The sequence below is a fragment of the Calidris pugnax genome, unplaced genomic scaffold (genome assembly GCF_001431845.1).
Source record: "Calidris pugnax isolate Ruff unplaced genomic scaffold, ASM143184v1 scaffold152, whole genome shotgun sequence".
Lineage (NCBI taxonomy): Eukaryota > Metazoa > Chordata > Aves > Charadriiformes > Scolopacidae > Calidris > Calidris pugnax.
This window is the reverse complement of record NW_015090881.1, coordinates 710,185-724,734: the sequence shown is the minus strand read 5'-3', so window position 1 is coordinate 724,734 and position 14,550 is coordinate 710,185. Positions and strand designations below refer to the sequence as shown.

General features: G+C 55.7%; 2 protein-coding genes across 4 annotated transcripts; both read right to left on the bottom strand.

Moving 5' to 3' along the window:
* Positions 1–5,018: 5,018 nt before the first annotated feature.
* Positions 5,019–7,555, bottom strand: C1QB (complement component 1, q subcomponent, B chain). Its single transcript, XM_014946953.1, has 3 exons — positions 7,445–7,555; positions 6,076–6,235; positions 5,019–5,751 (listed from the first exon to the last, which is right to left on the bottom strand). The coding sequence occupies exons 2-3, from the start codon at positions 6,233–6,235 to the stop codon at positions 5,177–5,179; spliced, it is 735 nt and encodes a 244-aa protein (XP_014802439.1). The 5' UTR covers positions 7,445–7,555; the 3' UTR covers positions 5,019–5,176.
* Positions 7,556–8,587: 1,032 nt separating this feature from the next.
* On the bottom strand, positions 8,588–14,007 carry C1QC (complement component 1, q subcomponent, C chain). 3 transcript variants are annotated; one of them, XM_014946951.1, is made up of 3 exons: positions 13,901–13,955; positions 9,817–10,006; positions 8,588–9,607 (listed from the first exon to the last, which is right to left on the bottom strand). In XM_014946951.1, the coding sequence occupies exons 2-3, from the start codon at positions 9,995–9,997 to the stop codon at positions 9,051–9,053; spliced, it is 738 nt and encodes a 245-aa protein (XP_014802437.1). In that variant the 5' UTR covers positions 9,998–10,006; positions 13,901–13,955; the 3' UTR covers positions 8,588–9,050. The 3 variants fall into 3 exon arrangements, with proteins under 3 accessions (XP_014802437.1, XP_014802436.1, XP_014802438.1); XM_014946950.1 differs by lacking the exon at positions 13,901–13,955 and adding an exon at positions 10,632–10,748; XM_014946952.1 differs by lacking the exons at positions 8,588–9,607; positions 9,817–10,006 and adding exons at positions 11,820–12,806; positions 12,959–13,130 and having other exon boundaries at positions 13,901–14,007.
* Between the last annotated feature and the right edge of the window lie 543 nt (positions 14,008–14,550).

The following is a 14,550-nucleotide window of genomic DNA, read 5'->3' as shown; positions in this document are numbered from 1 at the left end:
GACCCTACACTTGCCCTTGTTGAACCTCATTAGGTTCTTCTCTGCCCCTCTATCCAAAGCATACCAGCATCATGGCACACCACTGAACCCGTGCAGGGTTTTCCAGACGCCTCCTGCTTTATATTACAGTTTGGGGAAGGGGCGGGAAGGAAGAACAAAAAAAATGCAACGCCTCACTACACAGCCCTGCTGGAGGGCAGGGGAGAAGATGGAGTGAAGCCTCCAGCTTGGCAGCAGTGACTGGGAGGTGAAGGGAAGGAAACGCTCGTGGGCTGTTTGAGGGGGAGCTGCTGGCAGGGGAAAAGCATCCCTGCGTCTAGGAGCAATGTCATGAGCTATGTGGGAGAATGGCTGTTGGGCAGGGCTTGAGTGGGAGGCTGCATTACGTGGCTGCTAGAAGAGCCTGCCAGGCAGTGTCACTGTGGCTGTATGGTGTTGCCAGCAAGGTCTGAGTCCAGCCAAGGACGGTTTAGGAAGGTCTCTCACTTGGGTAGCAGGTTCTGTGGATGGATCAGGCTCAGCACAAGTGCCACGGTGTTTGCTGGTGATGTGAGACCAGAGCCCTGGCTCGACCTTACTGACAACCAGATGACCATACTTTGATCTCTCCAGTTCAGCTCCACTTCCCATGAGTATTGATAGGCACCTAGCATGCTCCACCACATCAGATCCTGACAGTCCTGCTTATGGCTGGACTGGAGCTTCGCACAGTGAAAACCCCCAAAACCCTAGCTAGATGATGCAGGGGAAACACCCATATGATATTCTTGCTGACCCCTCTTCCTACATGGCTTGAAATAGGAAAACGCTATTTTAAAATCCTGACAGCTCTCTACTGGTGTCTTTGCACATCAGTGGATTTGCTCCAACTGAACTACAGACCAAACCAGTGCCGGGTTGCAGGGAGACCCCAGAAAGTGACCTTAACATTTGCTGCTTTTTGGTGTCACTGGACACTCACCCTCATCGGGTATGTGATGGGACAGGGTGACTGGGCAACATGGCTGTGCTCTGGCTTTGCTTTCACTGAATTTTAGAGTTGGAAGGGACCATAGAGATCATCTAGTCCAACTCCCCTGCTGAAGCAGGATTGCCTAGAGCTAGAGCGTGTTACTCAGGAGCATCCAGGCGGGTCTTGAAAATCTCCAAGGAAGGGGACTCCACACCCTCCCTGGGCAGCCTCTGCCAGGGCTCTGTCACCCTCACCGTGAAGAAGGTTCTCCTCATATTTGAGTGGAACCTCTTCTGTTCCAACTTGTGCCCGTTGCCCCTCGTCCTGTCACTGGGAACCACTGAAAAGAGTCTGGCTCCCTCCTCCTTCAACCCTCCATTGAGATACTTGGAGGCATTGATAAGGTCTCCCCTCAGCCTTCTCTTCTCCAGACTAAAGAGTCCCAGCTCTCTCAGTCTCTCCTCATAAGGGAGACGCTCCAATCCTTGAATCATCTTTGTTGCCCTTTGTTGCTTTCTGTCCCGCTCAGCTCACTGGGTCCATGCGACCTCCAGCACCAAGAGAGAAAAGCTGGGCAGAGACCACGGCTGCTTACCTGCAGCTCGGCAAAACACTTACAGCCCCAAAACCTCCCGATCTGAAGTCACCTCGAAACACCGCCCCCCTCAACTTCAACCAGAGCATCTGCTCGGCATCTGGTGGCCTCTGTCTGGGCACATCCCAGACCTTGGTGGAGGCCAGATACCACAGACGAGGGTCACAGCACCACCTGGTGGACCTCTACGGCGTAGCGCTGGCTTGACCACGAGGAGGTGCTGCGGGTCCCGTGTCACCTCTGGTACCATTAAAAGAAAAAAGAAAAATCAAGAGGGGGAGAAGAGGAGCAGAATATGTGTCAGGGCTGATCTGCAGAGGGCACGCACAGAGCGGGGTGAGTGTGCAAAGCAGGATGAGTGTACGCAGAGCAGGGAGGATGCGCAAGGAGCACAGTGAGTGTGCAGAGAACAGGGTGAGTGTGCACTCATGCACGGTGTGAATGCGCAGAGCAGTGAGGATGCGCAAGGAGCATAGTGAGTGTGCAGAGAGCAGGGTGAGTGTGCACCATGTGAGTGTGCGCAGACCAGGAAGGATGCGCATGGAGTGGTGTGAGCGTGCACAGGCGAGTGTAAGCGAGCACACACAGGGCAGAGCCACCGTGTACAGAGCACTAGGACAGCTCTGGCAGGTCCCAGGGGAGAACAAAACCTGTGGATCCATTTAATCGGTGCAGATGTGACCAGGTTAAAGTTTGGTGGGCGGCAGGCGCTGATGGGTAAGATATAAAGAATTAATTAAAGGTACAAATCGGTCCTTTTCTTGAGAGAGTGACCGTGGAGCTTGCCCTGTCCGGAGTCTTACCACCAGGCTGCACTACTGCAATAGGTTTCTCTCCAACTCTCTGTTAATGATTGTGTTGTCCCAGGTTTCCCTTGTTTTGCCTGGAATGCTGAGCTCCACAGGGCGGTGCTGGGCGAGGGTGGTGTGAGGGCAGGGCTGATGCCATCCTGCCTTTCCTGGGAAGCACCAAGCAGGCCAGGTGTGACCTCAGTACCTCACTGCCCACATCACTTTTAATCTCTCTTGTGACCCTGAGCACCACTGAGGGTCTTGCAGAGCGTTTCTGCCCGGGGCAGCAATCCAGGCTCCTGCTGTGGAAGGTCCTGTGGGAGGGGGTACCCACATTTTGCCTCCAACCTCAATGAGCACTGTCATAACTTGAGAGGAAGGGGGTCCTCTCCAGCTGCCCTGGGGTGGTGCCTCTCTCCTTGGAGCTTTAGGGCTTCCCACAGGCTCAGAAACCCACCGCCCTGAAGGGTGGAGTTACATGGACTACCACCTCATGGCTCCCTGGCCCCATCTTCTTATCCATTTGGGGTACCTGAGTGGTGTGCTGCTCCACGGGCTGTGCAGTGGCACCTTCAGGGGAGCAGAAAACTGCTGTCCCATGGAGCTAATCCCTGAGGTGGCATTGCTGGGTGCTGGCTGAGACCCATGGGAGGAAGCAGTGCCCTGTGCACCTCTGTCTTCTGGCTGCGCAAGCACGGTGAGCTGCACTCTAGAGACTGTTGGTATCTGCACTGCCCTCCGACTCTCTCTAGGTACAGCCAAGACCCTTGAAATCCTTTGGCTTGTGCTGATGGTGGGTCAGACATTAGTTTTAAAAATAAAAACAGTTTCACTCCAAAAGAGGTCCTGACAAAGACCTTTCTAAAAGTTAGAAATGATTATATATGTTCCTCAGAAATGCAGAAAGCTTCAGCTTGTTGTCCACCAGCATCCCACATCCCATCCTGCGAAGCTTCCTTCTGCCCCCCTGCCTGTCCTATCACATGATGTTATCTTATGCCAGAGGATGGACTTTGCATTTGTTGCTAAATGTCAGCTGGTTCCTTCCAGCTCATTCCTCCAGCCTGTCAAGGTTCTTTGAACGGCAGCCGTGTCCTCCAGTGTATTGACTGCTCCTCGGTTTGGTGCCTCCTGCAGACCTGCTCAGCGTTCAGGAGACTTAGCTGATGTACACAGCCTAACTTCTGTTTCAGGGGTCAAATACCTACTTTTTTCCTCCACCTGCCCTGCTGACGTGATTTTATCTGGGAGGCTGAATCTCCAACTGCAAAATGGTGTGAGCATTGCAGCTGCATTTTAAAAGCAGCTCGGTGCTCCTGCACGGGGAGACCTTTGGGATGCAACACCCAACACTTCCACCTCAACTTTCTGACAGTAGGTAGAGGGCTTGGGACATGGGGTGGCTGCCCTCCTGGGGACAAGTGCCACAGATTTTGCTGGGTGAAGGACCAAGTGGCGAAGTTGCAAAGACCAAGCATTAACATGGGCTGCAAGAGGAGGCACTAATCCTGCCCGGTGCCTCCTCCCAGACCTTATGGACCAGGCAGAGCTGAGCCTCGCACTCCTGCCCTGCCAGCTTTGCTCTCCCAGCCTGTGGGACAGGGATGCCCCGCTGGCAGGACCAGGGCTGATCCAGTCTCCAGTGCCACCTGCCAGCAGGTCATCTCAGACAGACACTGGAGTTTTTCAGCTGGCCTCACCAGGGCCAGTCACTGTCCTGCGCTGGGGCAGGGAGACCTGTGCAGCCCGGAGCTGTGGGGCCCTAGGCCCATCAGGAGACCCCAAGAGCTCAGCAATGATGCTTCATAAAATCCAGGCCCATATTCTGCTCCCCCACCAATACCCTTTATCATCCTCCTCCACAGCCAGCCCCTTTCAAATCCCAATCCCCACAAAAACTCTCCTACATCCCGAGCACCCCATGTACACCCTCATGGCCTCACACCCCATGGCTTTTGGTACCACCTGCCACAGCTGGGCTGAGGGCTGTAGGCAAACCTCCGCCTAGGTACAATGCTGGATTGTCACCTGCCCCAGGGACAGGGACATCTTCGGGGGCCTCAGCTCTTACTCATCTGGAGGTCCTTGGATCTTCAGGGGGGCTTGGTTGTGCTGTAGGACTTGCATGTGTTGGTCCTCTGCCGGTGTTAGGGGTCTGCTCTGGGCCTGCCCGCCTGCACCAGGGGACAGCCATGTGACCCACACCACTGCCATCAAAGCATCAAGCTCTGGCTTGGCCATGTACACCTGGGTCATCTTCTCACAAGTTTTAACAAGCTTCTGTGGATATTCACTACCCCAAAAAAAAGTCTTAAAAAAGGTTGGAATCCCCAGCTCCTACCAGCTCCTGGGCTCTCCAGCACAACACCATCTTCAGCATCTTTGCACCTCCCACTGGCACCCAGTGCCCCCAGTTTTCTCACTATGTTGTGAGTCCCACCCCCTGCTAGAGACTAGGTGTCCTCTCTATGTTTTCCTAAACCTGGACTGGGACTTTGTCTGGGTGGCTGTGGAAGGAGATGCTCAGGATGGGCTGCAGCAGAAACTGCCTGAATTGCCTGGCTCTGCTCGGTAGTAATAAAATGCTAATGAGCCCAGGCTACACCCAAGGGTGCAGGAGGCCATGCCCTGGGTATCTGAGCATTATTTGAAGGGAAAGAGGCAAATCCTAGGCAGGAAGGAACTAGCAGCACAAGGAGCTGTCATTTAATGTGCAAGATTGGCAGCAATGGCCTTAGGGAACCAGATCTGGAGCAGAATAACTTCCAGGTGAATCCTCAGCCTTGCAGGGGTCAGCAAGCAGCAGGGGAAGGGCTGCAGGGAGACACCATCGGTGGACTAAGCACTAGGGAAGATCAGGAAGCCCGAGAAGATGCTGTCGGACCCTTCCAACCCCATTAGGGAGTTCTTCTCTGTTGGCTCCAGCCAGACAGATTCATTCACTGCCACCTTGAGGACCACACCACCCGTGGTGACCTGGTAGCTGTTCTGCACGTAGTCACAGAATGTCACCACCTTCTCACCCCTGCTGCCACCCCGACCCTTTTTCACACTGAGGCACAGGTTGCCCCTGGAGGTGACATGGTAGGTGAAGTAGTAGATGCCTGGGACTCGGCAGATGAAGCGGCCATAGCGGTTCTCGTAGTGGCGCCTCTCATTGGTGATGATGCGGTCAAAGCGGACAGGCTGGTCCCGGCGTGGGTAGGCGCTCGTGCTCTTGGCAGCAGAGAAGGCAGACTTGAGGGTGGCCTGGTAGTCACCAGAGTCCCCATCAGGGCCAGGGGGTCCCAGGGGACCTGGTAATCCCTTTGAACCCGGGGGGCCCCTGGGGCCAATCTTCCCAGGGTACCCCGGCTGTCCTGGGTCTCCCTTCTCCCCCATGTCTTCTTCATGCTCCACCAGGCCAGGGGGACCTAGAAATCAGGATGAAGAGTCACTGCAGTCACAGTTGAGCACCACAGATCTGCAGAGGGGCCACTGGGAACCTACACTGGGGTGTGGGTCAACAAAGACCCCTGCCCACCCCTTGCTCTCGTGCACCCTCCCTCCCCAGGTTCCTTGGGGTGCTCTGGTCTGCCCAGCCTCTTCTGTCTTCAGGCATCACCCTCACCTGATAACACCCCAAAGGGACTGATGGAAAGTGGATTGCTTTCCCAGAACCATGTGCCTGGAACTACCTTTTCCTGCTCTCAATATTTACAAAACAACACTTTCCCCACCTGCAGCTTTCTCCTTACCTCGGTCGCCCTTTGGGCCATCCTTCCCATCTTTGCCGTTGCTGCCAGGCTGTCCTGGTGACCCTGGGATGCCTGGGATGGTGCCATAGTTCTTGCAGAGTGTGGCACTTGCAAGTTTCCCTCCAGCCAGGCAGATAAGCATCACCCACATGGTCTGCATCTGCGGGAGCACAGAAGAATGTTGAGGGGCTTACCTTGGGCAGCAGGAGGGATGTGGAAGGTATTCTGTACTTCTCTGGAGGACAATGACTTTTGGTAATACCATCAGGGAGGGAAAACATCCTGCTGCAGACCCAAATCCACTCTCCTGATGGTCTTGAAGGGACCAGCACTTTGGGGCATGAGAAGGCTTGCCAGTCTCCTCTGGCTCTTAAATTACCAGTTTACAGGTGCCCAGAGCTTCAGCCACATGAATATCTGGGGACAGAGGTCTGATGTCCAGCCTGGCCATGCTGGTGCCAGGGCATGTGCTGCAGGTTCCTACTGCTCTGAGTCTGTACTACTCAGAGGAGAAATTATCCATCTCATCTTAGGGTCACACCTGCAGGGTAAAATCCTTCCCCAGACCAGAGTAGTTTCATCATCTGCAAGGGAATAGCTCTTGCTTTCCATCAGTATATATGAGAGACAGCTTTAGTCCTTGCAGGTGGCAGTGAAATCCCCAGACCTGTTCTCTCTCCACTACTGTGGGGTCTTGTGGTGTTTTGCCGCATGCCTACTTCATCCCAGAAGCATTTCTGTATCTAACCAACCTTACTGGCACAGTCATCTGGGCTTCCAGTCCCTGGGGTCCCATCTTCCATCTGCCCTCCCTTCTGCGTCCCGCAGCTCAGCTTCTCCCCCCCAGCTCCTGGTGCAGGTACACTTGTAGTAAGCACTGGGCATTTGGGGGCTGTATCTGGACATCACATCACCACCTCCACACTCTCTGGCCTCAGATGGGCTTTCCCATCTCTGAAACTCTGGTGTCAGCAGGAAAAGGAATCAGTAAGTTGGATACTGCAGCTGCAGAAGCTCTGATTTGGATGCAGCAGGTACAAGGACTGATGCACAGGCTCCCAGCCAGGACCCAGGTAGAGCATCCCCAGGGCACCTTTCAGACTGATACTCAGTCCTTGATCACCCCTCTGAATCTTTGCCATCTCCCCTCTCCGTCCCTCTCTTCCCCCGGGTGGAGCAGGAGTGGTTGGGTTCCCATCAGAGATCTCCACCACCCCCAGTCTAGCAGACCTTTCTCTTTTCTGCCCCAAGCCACAGAGAAATGCCGGTGATGTAGGGGTGACTGTCACCCTGGTGCTGCCGGGTCACCCATGTGCTCCTACCTGCAGGTGAGAGCTGGGGCTTAGCCTTGCCAACATCTTGCTCTTACCTTGGGCTTCTTCTTGCACAGATGGAGAGATGGACCAGGACACACCAGCGTCCTGCTTGGAAATGACCATAAGGAGAAGCAGAAGTTTGCTGCAAGGGCTATTGTGAAAGGATTTGGGCCACATCCCTTTTTTATCTTTAGCTCTTACCCTTTCTTCAGTGGCACTTTCACATCCGCCACAAATGCTGTCCACCAGCTCAGCAGGACGTGCTGTCCCCACACAGCACCCTGGGGCCCCACACAAGTATGGCTCTGGCCCCAGGGAGCAGAGTGACATTCGTTCTGCCCTGCAGGGTCCCTGGATCCTGCTCAAGTGTGCTTGCTATGGGGAACGCTGCTGTGAGCTCCAGCCAGGATTGGGGTAATGCGTCAGGACTGCAGAAATGTGCACGCACTTAGCCATCACCCCTCAGGCCATACCCAGCTCTGCTGGGCGGTACTGGCAGGCCCAGAGGCTGCTACAGGGTCTCAGCATCCACCACCTTGAATCTGTCCCCCAGGCTCTCCTAAATGTTGCGGATGGGAAGAGATTTCACCTTGTGGTAAAAGTATTTCTAGTCCTTATTTCTGCTGATGCCTTGTGGAGGCGAAGCCCAGAACATTCAGGGGAGATGACCTCCTTTTCCATTGTAAAATATGTGCCACCAGGAGGAATCTCCATTGGGTTTTGGTGGGGTCTGCAGCCTCCACAGCTATGAACTCCTTTTGTCTGTCTCAGGGAAGCCAGTGCTTCCCCTGCCCTGTCCCTGGTGAGGCTGGGACCCTGTGGATGTCCTGGCAACCAGAGGTATGGCTATGAAGTTTGCTGCATGCTCTGTGGCCCTCTGTAACAGAACTGTATCCACTTGGAGGAGAAGAGGAATGTCAGGGTCCCTGCCTGGAATAGTCTTGGTCCCCCCTCAGTGGGGCCTGTGTGCATGGACACGGGAACCATCCCATTCCTGCAGTCAGTCTAGCTGGGGGTCCTACCCCACTGAGCAAAGCCAGAACTGTGAGCTGGTGCTGAGCATGGTGGAGCCAGAGAGGTATTGGGGACATTCTGATGCCACCTAGACATCCAGATGTCGTGCACACCACATCCATCCAGCCACACATGGGCCCCACCTGCAGAAAGGTAACTCATGAAAGAAAAAAGACGCTGGGTCAGGACCACTGGAGAAGGATTTATTGAGACTTTCCACAGCTGGGTGACAGCAAAGGTGCTGCTGCAAGCCTGCTCCAGGACACCCGGGTGTCCCTGGTGCAATCCAGGTGGGAAGGGGAGACATGCGGGGAGACATGCAGGGAGACCTCTGTCTCCAACAGCAGAAGATAATGTGAGGTTATCAGGGTGGATGCAGGTGGAAGTGCCAACAGGACCCCGGGGCCTGGCACCATCACTCTGGGTGCAGATGCATCCAGGGATGCCTGTTGCCCCGGTTCAGCAACCGCCTGCCCTCTGTCCCCAGGCCAGGGGTGTGAGGCTGGAGGCTCAGGCTGATCCCCTTGATGGGGCTTCCCACCCAGCAGAGAAACCTGGAGCATCAGCAACAGCTCGGCAGTAAGCAGCAGCATTTGCAGGGCAGGATGATGAAAAAGGCGTGCAGGGGTGGGCCCTGGTGGGTCTCTAGTCTGGGAAGAGCAGGAACCCTGAGAAGACGCTGTCAGAGTTGCTGATGCCCACCATGCCACTGTAGTCATTCACTGTCAGCCAGACCTGGTTCCCAAAATCCAGACGGAGAAGGATTCCACCAGAGCTGACCTGTATGGTGTTGGTATTATGGTCGCAGAAGTTGGCCATCTTGATCCCATTCTTGTACAGGATGACGCAGAGGTTGGATGTCTGTGAGGTGTGGAAGACAAAGTAGTAGAGGCCGGGGATCTTGCAGGTGAACTTGCCCGTGGTGGTGTTGTAGTCGTGGTTAGTGTTGGTGATGACGTGGTTGAACACCACAGGGACATTCTTCGGGGGATGCTCACTGGTCTGCCTTGTCACTGAAAATGCTGACTGGTGCTTCTGCTTGTAGCTGCCTGGCATTCCCGGCTCTCCCGCCTTGCCCATCATTCCAGGGTCTCCAGGAGGACCAGGGGGACCGGTGGGGCCAGTCTTGCCTGGCAAGCCAGGGTTGCCCGGCTCCCCTTTCATGCCCTTGGGCCCTTGTGTTACAGGAGTGGCCGGGAGGCCTGTGGGGCGGTGAGGAGTGAAAGAGAATCGTCAACAGCAGGATGTGGGGAGGGGGTCCTCCAGCCCCTTCCCTTGGGCAGGAGAAGGTTGTTGCCTCTCTCCAGCCTCCTCTACTCCTGTCCTGTTCACAGAAGATGCTCTCCATGGCTGGCAGACCCACCATGGAGGACTCAATGTCCCCCCTTCAACAGCCTCTTTGCTCACTCACCTGGCTCTCCTTTGGCTCCCTTCAGCCCATCCCGGCCATCCCTGCCCGGTACACCCGGCAGGCCTGGCAGCCCTGGAATCCCATAGCAGCTGGAAGTGCCATCTCCGGTGACAGCAGACCCCAGGTTCAGGACTAAGATGGTGAGGGCCAGATGGAACTGTTTCCAGAAGCTCTGTCCCATTTTGGTTCTCTGGAGCATGGAAAGGGAAAGAAAGTGCTGGGGTGAGGGCTCATGTCAGGGTGGTTTCCAGGCCATGGGGCAAAGGAGGTATTATGCTGCGAGGCTGACTGCACCAGGAGAAGCTGGAAGTGATGGCTGTGGCCTCAGTGTCCCCCTCCATACCCATTGCCAGGCAGTGGGGAGGCAGACGTGTGGAGACAGACCCTGGGCTCATCACCACCCCCAGGACAGCCCTTGATGGCACCCTGGGGGGTTGGAATTTCAGTCTGGATGGAGCCATGAGCTCCAAGCTCTCCTCATCCGGTGTCCCAAACCCCCTGCAGATGCATACATCACTGCAGACCATGGAGACCGCTGCAAGCTGGAGCTCCCTAGACCCAGCTGATCTCACCCCTCCTCCAGCAACAGCCTGACTTTCCAAGGCTGGGGATCTCCAAGGAGAGTGCCTGGCCCAGGGTACTGAGCCTTCCCCCAGTGGTGACAAGCGTGCAGCCCACCTGGCCATGTGTGCATCTGGCAGTGGCTCTGTCTCCCTCTCCGGCTCCTCTCACACAGCCCAGCACTGTGCCATGATGCTTGACCCCAGTCCCCATGTAGACCACCCCAAAGAGATGGACCCTGCAGCACCTCTTACCTCTGGGATCCTGCGCTGCTGAGCCCTCTGGCTGTTGTGGACACTGACTGCCAGCACAGCAGAGTGGGTGACTCTCCGTGACACCCTCCTGGAGGAAGTCATAAAGGGCCCTTGGGGACTCAGAACTCCCTTTTGGCCCCCAGACAAGTTTCACATCCTCCTGCCTCATCATTTCCTCTGAGCAAGCACTTTCATGGCTGTCCAGTGAGACCTGTACTTGTGCCACCACAGCAGCAGGGGAGGGAAGGACAGAAGTGGGATGACCTTCTGCCAAAGGATGTGTCACAAATGCTCCAACCACCACTAGCCCTCCACAAATCACCTGCCTTTCACCCATGCTTAATTCGTTTCTGAGCAGAAGGCTGAGGAGCAGAGCTCCATGACAGCTCCATGGAGCCAGAGCCACCTGTGCAACAAGAGGCTAGTGCGAGGTCATTGCCTGGCTCTGGTGGGAGATGCTGCATCCCCAGGCAATGAGACTGAAGGAAGTTTCTGCTTGAGGTTTTCTGACCTGCGGGTTGATTGCTGTCTCTGCACCTTGCGCTGTGTTTCACCAGCTCTGCTGGGTGCTGGATTCACTTGTGCTCACACTCTGGTCAGGGTGCTGCTCCGATCTGGCCTCCTCCTCACTGCTCCAGGAATGGAGACATTTGACTGCCCAACACGTGTGGAGCAGTTCCTCCGAGAAGCAGTCCCAGGGTATGGCACTTGCATGGCTTCCCTGATGCTTTCTAGCTGCCTGATACCTTCCCAGCTTGCCTTACTTCCCACTAGTCTCACCCCAAGCCAAGACAGAAGAGCATCACCCCACAACCCCATCAGTAACCCTGTCCCCCCTTGTTGAAAGGCTGGAGGATGACAGCTGCCTTTCTCCTTCCTGGAAGAGTCTGAGTACCAAGAGAGCACTATGTGGGTGAGGTGCATGATCTGGTGCCTGTACAGGACAGATAGTTTGGACTCATCAGAGAGAGGACACACATAGGCTGGTCCCAGAGATTTTCTGTTCCTCCCTGTAAGTGCCAGCTCTACTTGTGCCCTCGGTTCCCTCCTGTTCTGCCTTTGCAGGTGGTGTCTGTGCTTCCCCAGGGGCAAAGCGGGATCACTTCTCTCCCTGGGCAGCTTGGGAAGGGGCCCTGGACATTGATGGTTTGGGCAAGACACATGAATAGGAAAGAAAACCCAAGTGGCTGTGGTGAAAGAAGAGTTTATTTATACTGATTGGAAGGATGAGAGGCAGCAGTGGCCCAGCGCAGAAAGGCGTTTGCAATGGTTAGTGCAGCAGAAGCAGTGGCATGCAGTAATTTCCCACTCAGGAGCAAAAAGCCACAGCTGGTGAATGGCCCCAGTAACAACTGGACCCCTCTGGCCTGGGGTCTGAATGCCCAGGAGGAGACGGGGCTGCTGGGGCCAGGAGTCCTTTGACTCCAGAACGGAGCGGGCAGGCTCAGCACCTGGCCACCTTGTGACATTGGTGGAAGCACAGGATCCAGGTGGTGGCTCCTGTTTACTGTGATATAAGACCACACCATGCACTGAAGGGTGAAAACGCATGCAGACACGCACACCACAATACTCTGGTGCTAAGCAGGTCCAGACTGGTGGTCCATCAGCCTGTCTGTGGGAAAAGCATGAAGCCGCTGAAGACGCTGTCTGCCTCAGAGCCGCTGTAGATCATGCTGCCCTTGGCAGGGTCGGTGCTCACAGAGACCCGGTCGCCCACGGCCAGGCTGAGCACGCTGCTGCCCGAGTTCACCTGCAGGAGTTTCTGCCTGTTGTAGTCACAGAAGCTGACCACATGCTCCCTGTTCTTGGTGATGCTCAGGCAGAGGTCCCCGTTGGAGACCACTTGGTAGGCAAAGTAGTAGAGCCCGGGGACACGGCAGGTGAACTCCCCAGTCTGGGCGTTGTAGGAGCTATCCTCATTGGTGATGATGTTGTCGAACACCACTGTCCTGCCCGTGGATGGTGGGGACCTCCTTGAGGCGGAGAAGGCAGGACGCGGCTGCTCCAGGATATTGCCAGCTTTCCCCTTGTCCCCCTTGGGCCCTGGCTTCCCTGGGAGCCCGGGGGGACCATGCGGGCCATGGTAGCCCTGCTTCCCTGGGATGCCAGGAGGCCCCATCTCCCCTGCATCCCCTTTGGGTCCTCGAATGCCCGTCCTCAGTGCTGATTTCCCTGGGGAGAGGTGGTGAAGAGGAGCAGTTCATGTACATCTGTCGTCTCCTGAGCTGCTCCCACCCGTGGTGCTCTCCACCCGTGGTGCTCCTACCAAGAAACCTGAGGCTCCCAGGTGTGCTCCACACCACACATCCCTGTCTGCTCCTTACCTGGCTCTCCCACATCACCCTTCTGCCCTGGCCTCCCATCAAGGCCCGGGATTCCCGGGGAGCCATCCTTGCCGGCCGGTGCCCAACACAGGCCATCCTCAGGTAGGACCAAGCCCAGCACTGCTGCCAGGGTGCTGGTTGCCAGCCAAAGCCTGATTTGCATCCTGCCTTCCTGCAAGCACAGGGTTGGGGGAATTGGGGATTGAGACAGACACACAAATACCCCTTGGACACACACAGACAAGTGCTCTCATCAGATGCAAGCACAGATCTAGCACACCACCCATGTCCAGTACAGACAGCCTGACACCATATGCAACAGTAAAAATATGGAAGGATTTTGAGGCTGTTTCCTTGGGTGAAATCATTGATGTTACTGAAAATCTCTGACATGTGCCCACCGTAGGGCTGTGGGATTGGAAAGCTCGGGATGTGGACCATGGCATAAACCCCTTGGTGCGTGTCCTGGGGATGTGTGGTCACACGTCAGATGCACGCAGAGGTTGCTTCTTGCAGTGCTGGGTGAGCAAGCACTGATGTACAGGGCAGTGGTCCCATGGGATGGAGAACACAAATGAGGAAGGGGTGCAAAGAGACATGACAGAGGAGGGATAAACAGGAAAGGGATAAACAGGCGAAAGGGATCCAGATCTCCAACACACAGAGCTGGGAGAGAGGAGGAATGTCCTGAGCACACAGACCTACCCCAAAACCTGGGGTACTCAGCCTGGGACAACCTTCAGAGTCCAGTGGTGTCCACAACCACATGGAGCAAGGATAAATTCCTGTAGCCCTCTCCCTCCCCCACATTATCTTCTCCCCCTTTTCCTACTTTAAACCCTTGTGGAGAAGAGAAATGAAGTAAGGAGGGCAGACAGGGAGCAAGGACTGCAGGGGGGTGGCAGAAGAGGCATGGGTCCCCAGCTATTTGGGGTGACTTACCTCCTTGATGGGGGTGAAGACAGAATAGTCTGAGCAGCAGCTCTGCTGGAAGCTCTTTCTTGGGATCAGGGAGGAAGAAGAGCGTGGGGGGGGGATGTACAGGACGTACTTGCAGGCCCGGTGGTTTGCCTGGATGGGAAAGAGAAGTGCCAAGTTTCGATTTTCTGCACAAGAGAGAAACTTGTTCCCCTTCCCGTGCTTGACCCTGGCTGGGCTGGTCACACTCAAGGAACAGCTTGCTCAGCAAAAGTGCAGCCTGGCTCAGCACACAGTCCCCGCAGCAGGGACCAGGGACGACTGGGCACAAGGCAACACAGAGGTGGAGAGTGTCCAAAGGCATGCCACAGCTCCGTGACTGCAGGGGGGGACAGGTGACATGAGCACTAGGTGGCATGGCCATCCAAGGGGTGCCTGGCGGGGCCCAGAGATCACTCTTGATGGCTCCCAGTCCAGGTGATGGGCAGAGCATGGCTGTCACTGGTACCCAGCCTTGTCATCGCTGCTGCTGGGAGCTGACCCCTCCAGGTGCCCACTTTGGCACAGCACCCTGATGGAGCAGAGCTCCAGCAAAGGGATCCTTAGTGTCTGTATGGCTCAGCAGGGCCTCGAGCATCCTTGATGAGACATCTCTTTCCCACTGCCCTCACTTC

Coding starts and splice junctions, on each gene's coding strand:
- C1QC (XM_014946950.1), bottom strand. CDS start 10,733: ATGACTTCCTCCAGGAGGGTGTCACGGAGAGTCACCCACTCTGCTGTG. Junction 10,007..10,631: donor AGCAGCGCAGGATCCCAGAG/GTAAGAGGTGCT, acceptor TCCATGCTCCAG/AGAACCAAAATGGGACAGAG. Junction 9,608..9,816: donor GGGAGCCAAAGGAGAGCCAG/GTGAGTGAGCAA, acceptor ACCGCCCCACAG/GCCTCCCGGCCACTCCTGTA.
- C1QB (XM_014946953.1), bottom strand. CDS start 6,235: ATGCAGACCATGTGGGTGATGCTTATCTGCCTGGCTGGAGGGAAACTT. Junction 5,752..6,075: donor TGGCCCAAAGGGCGACCGAG/GTAAGGAGAAAG, acceptor CCTGATTTCTAG/GTCCCCCTGGCCTGGTGGAG.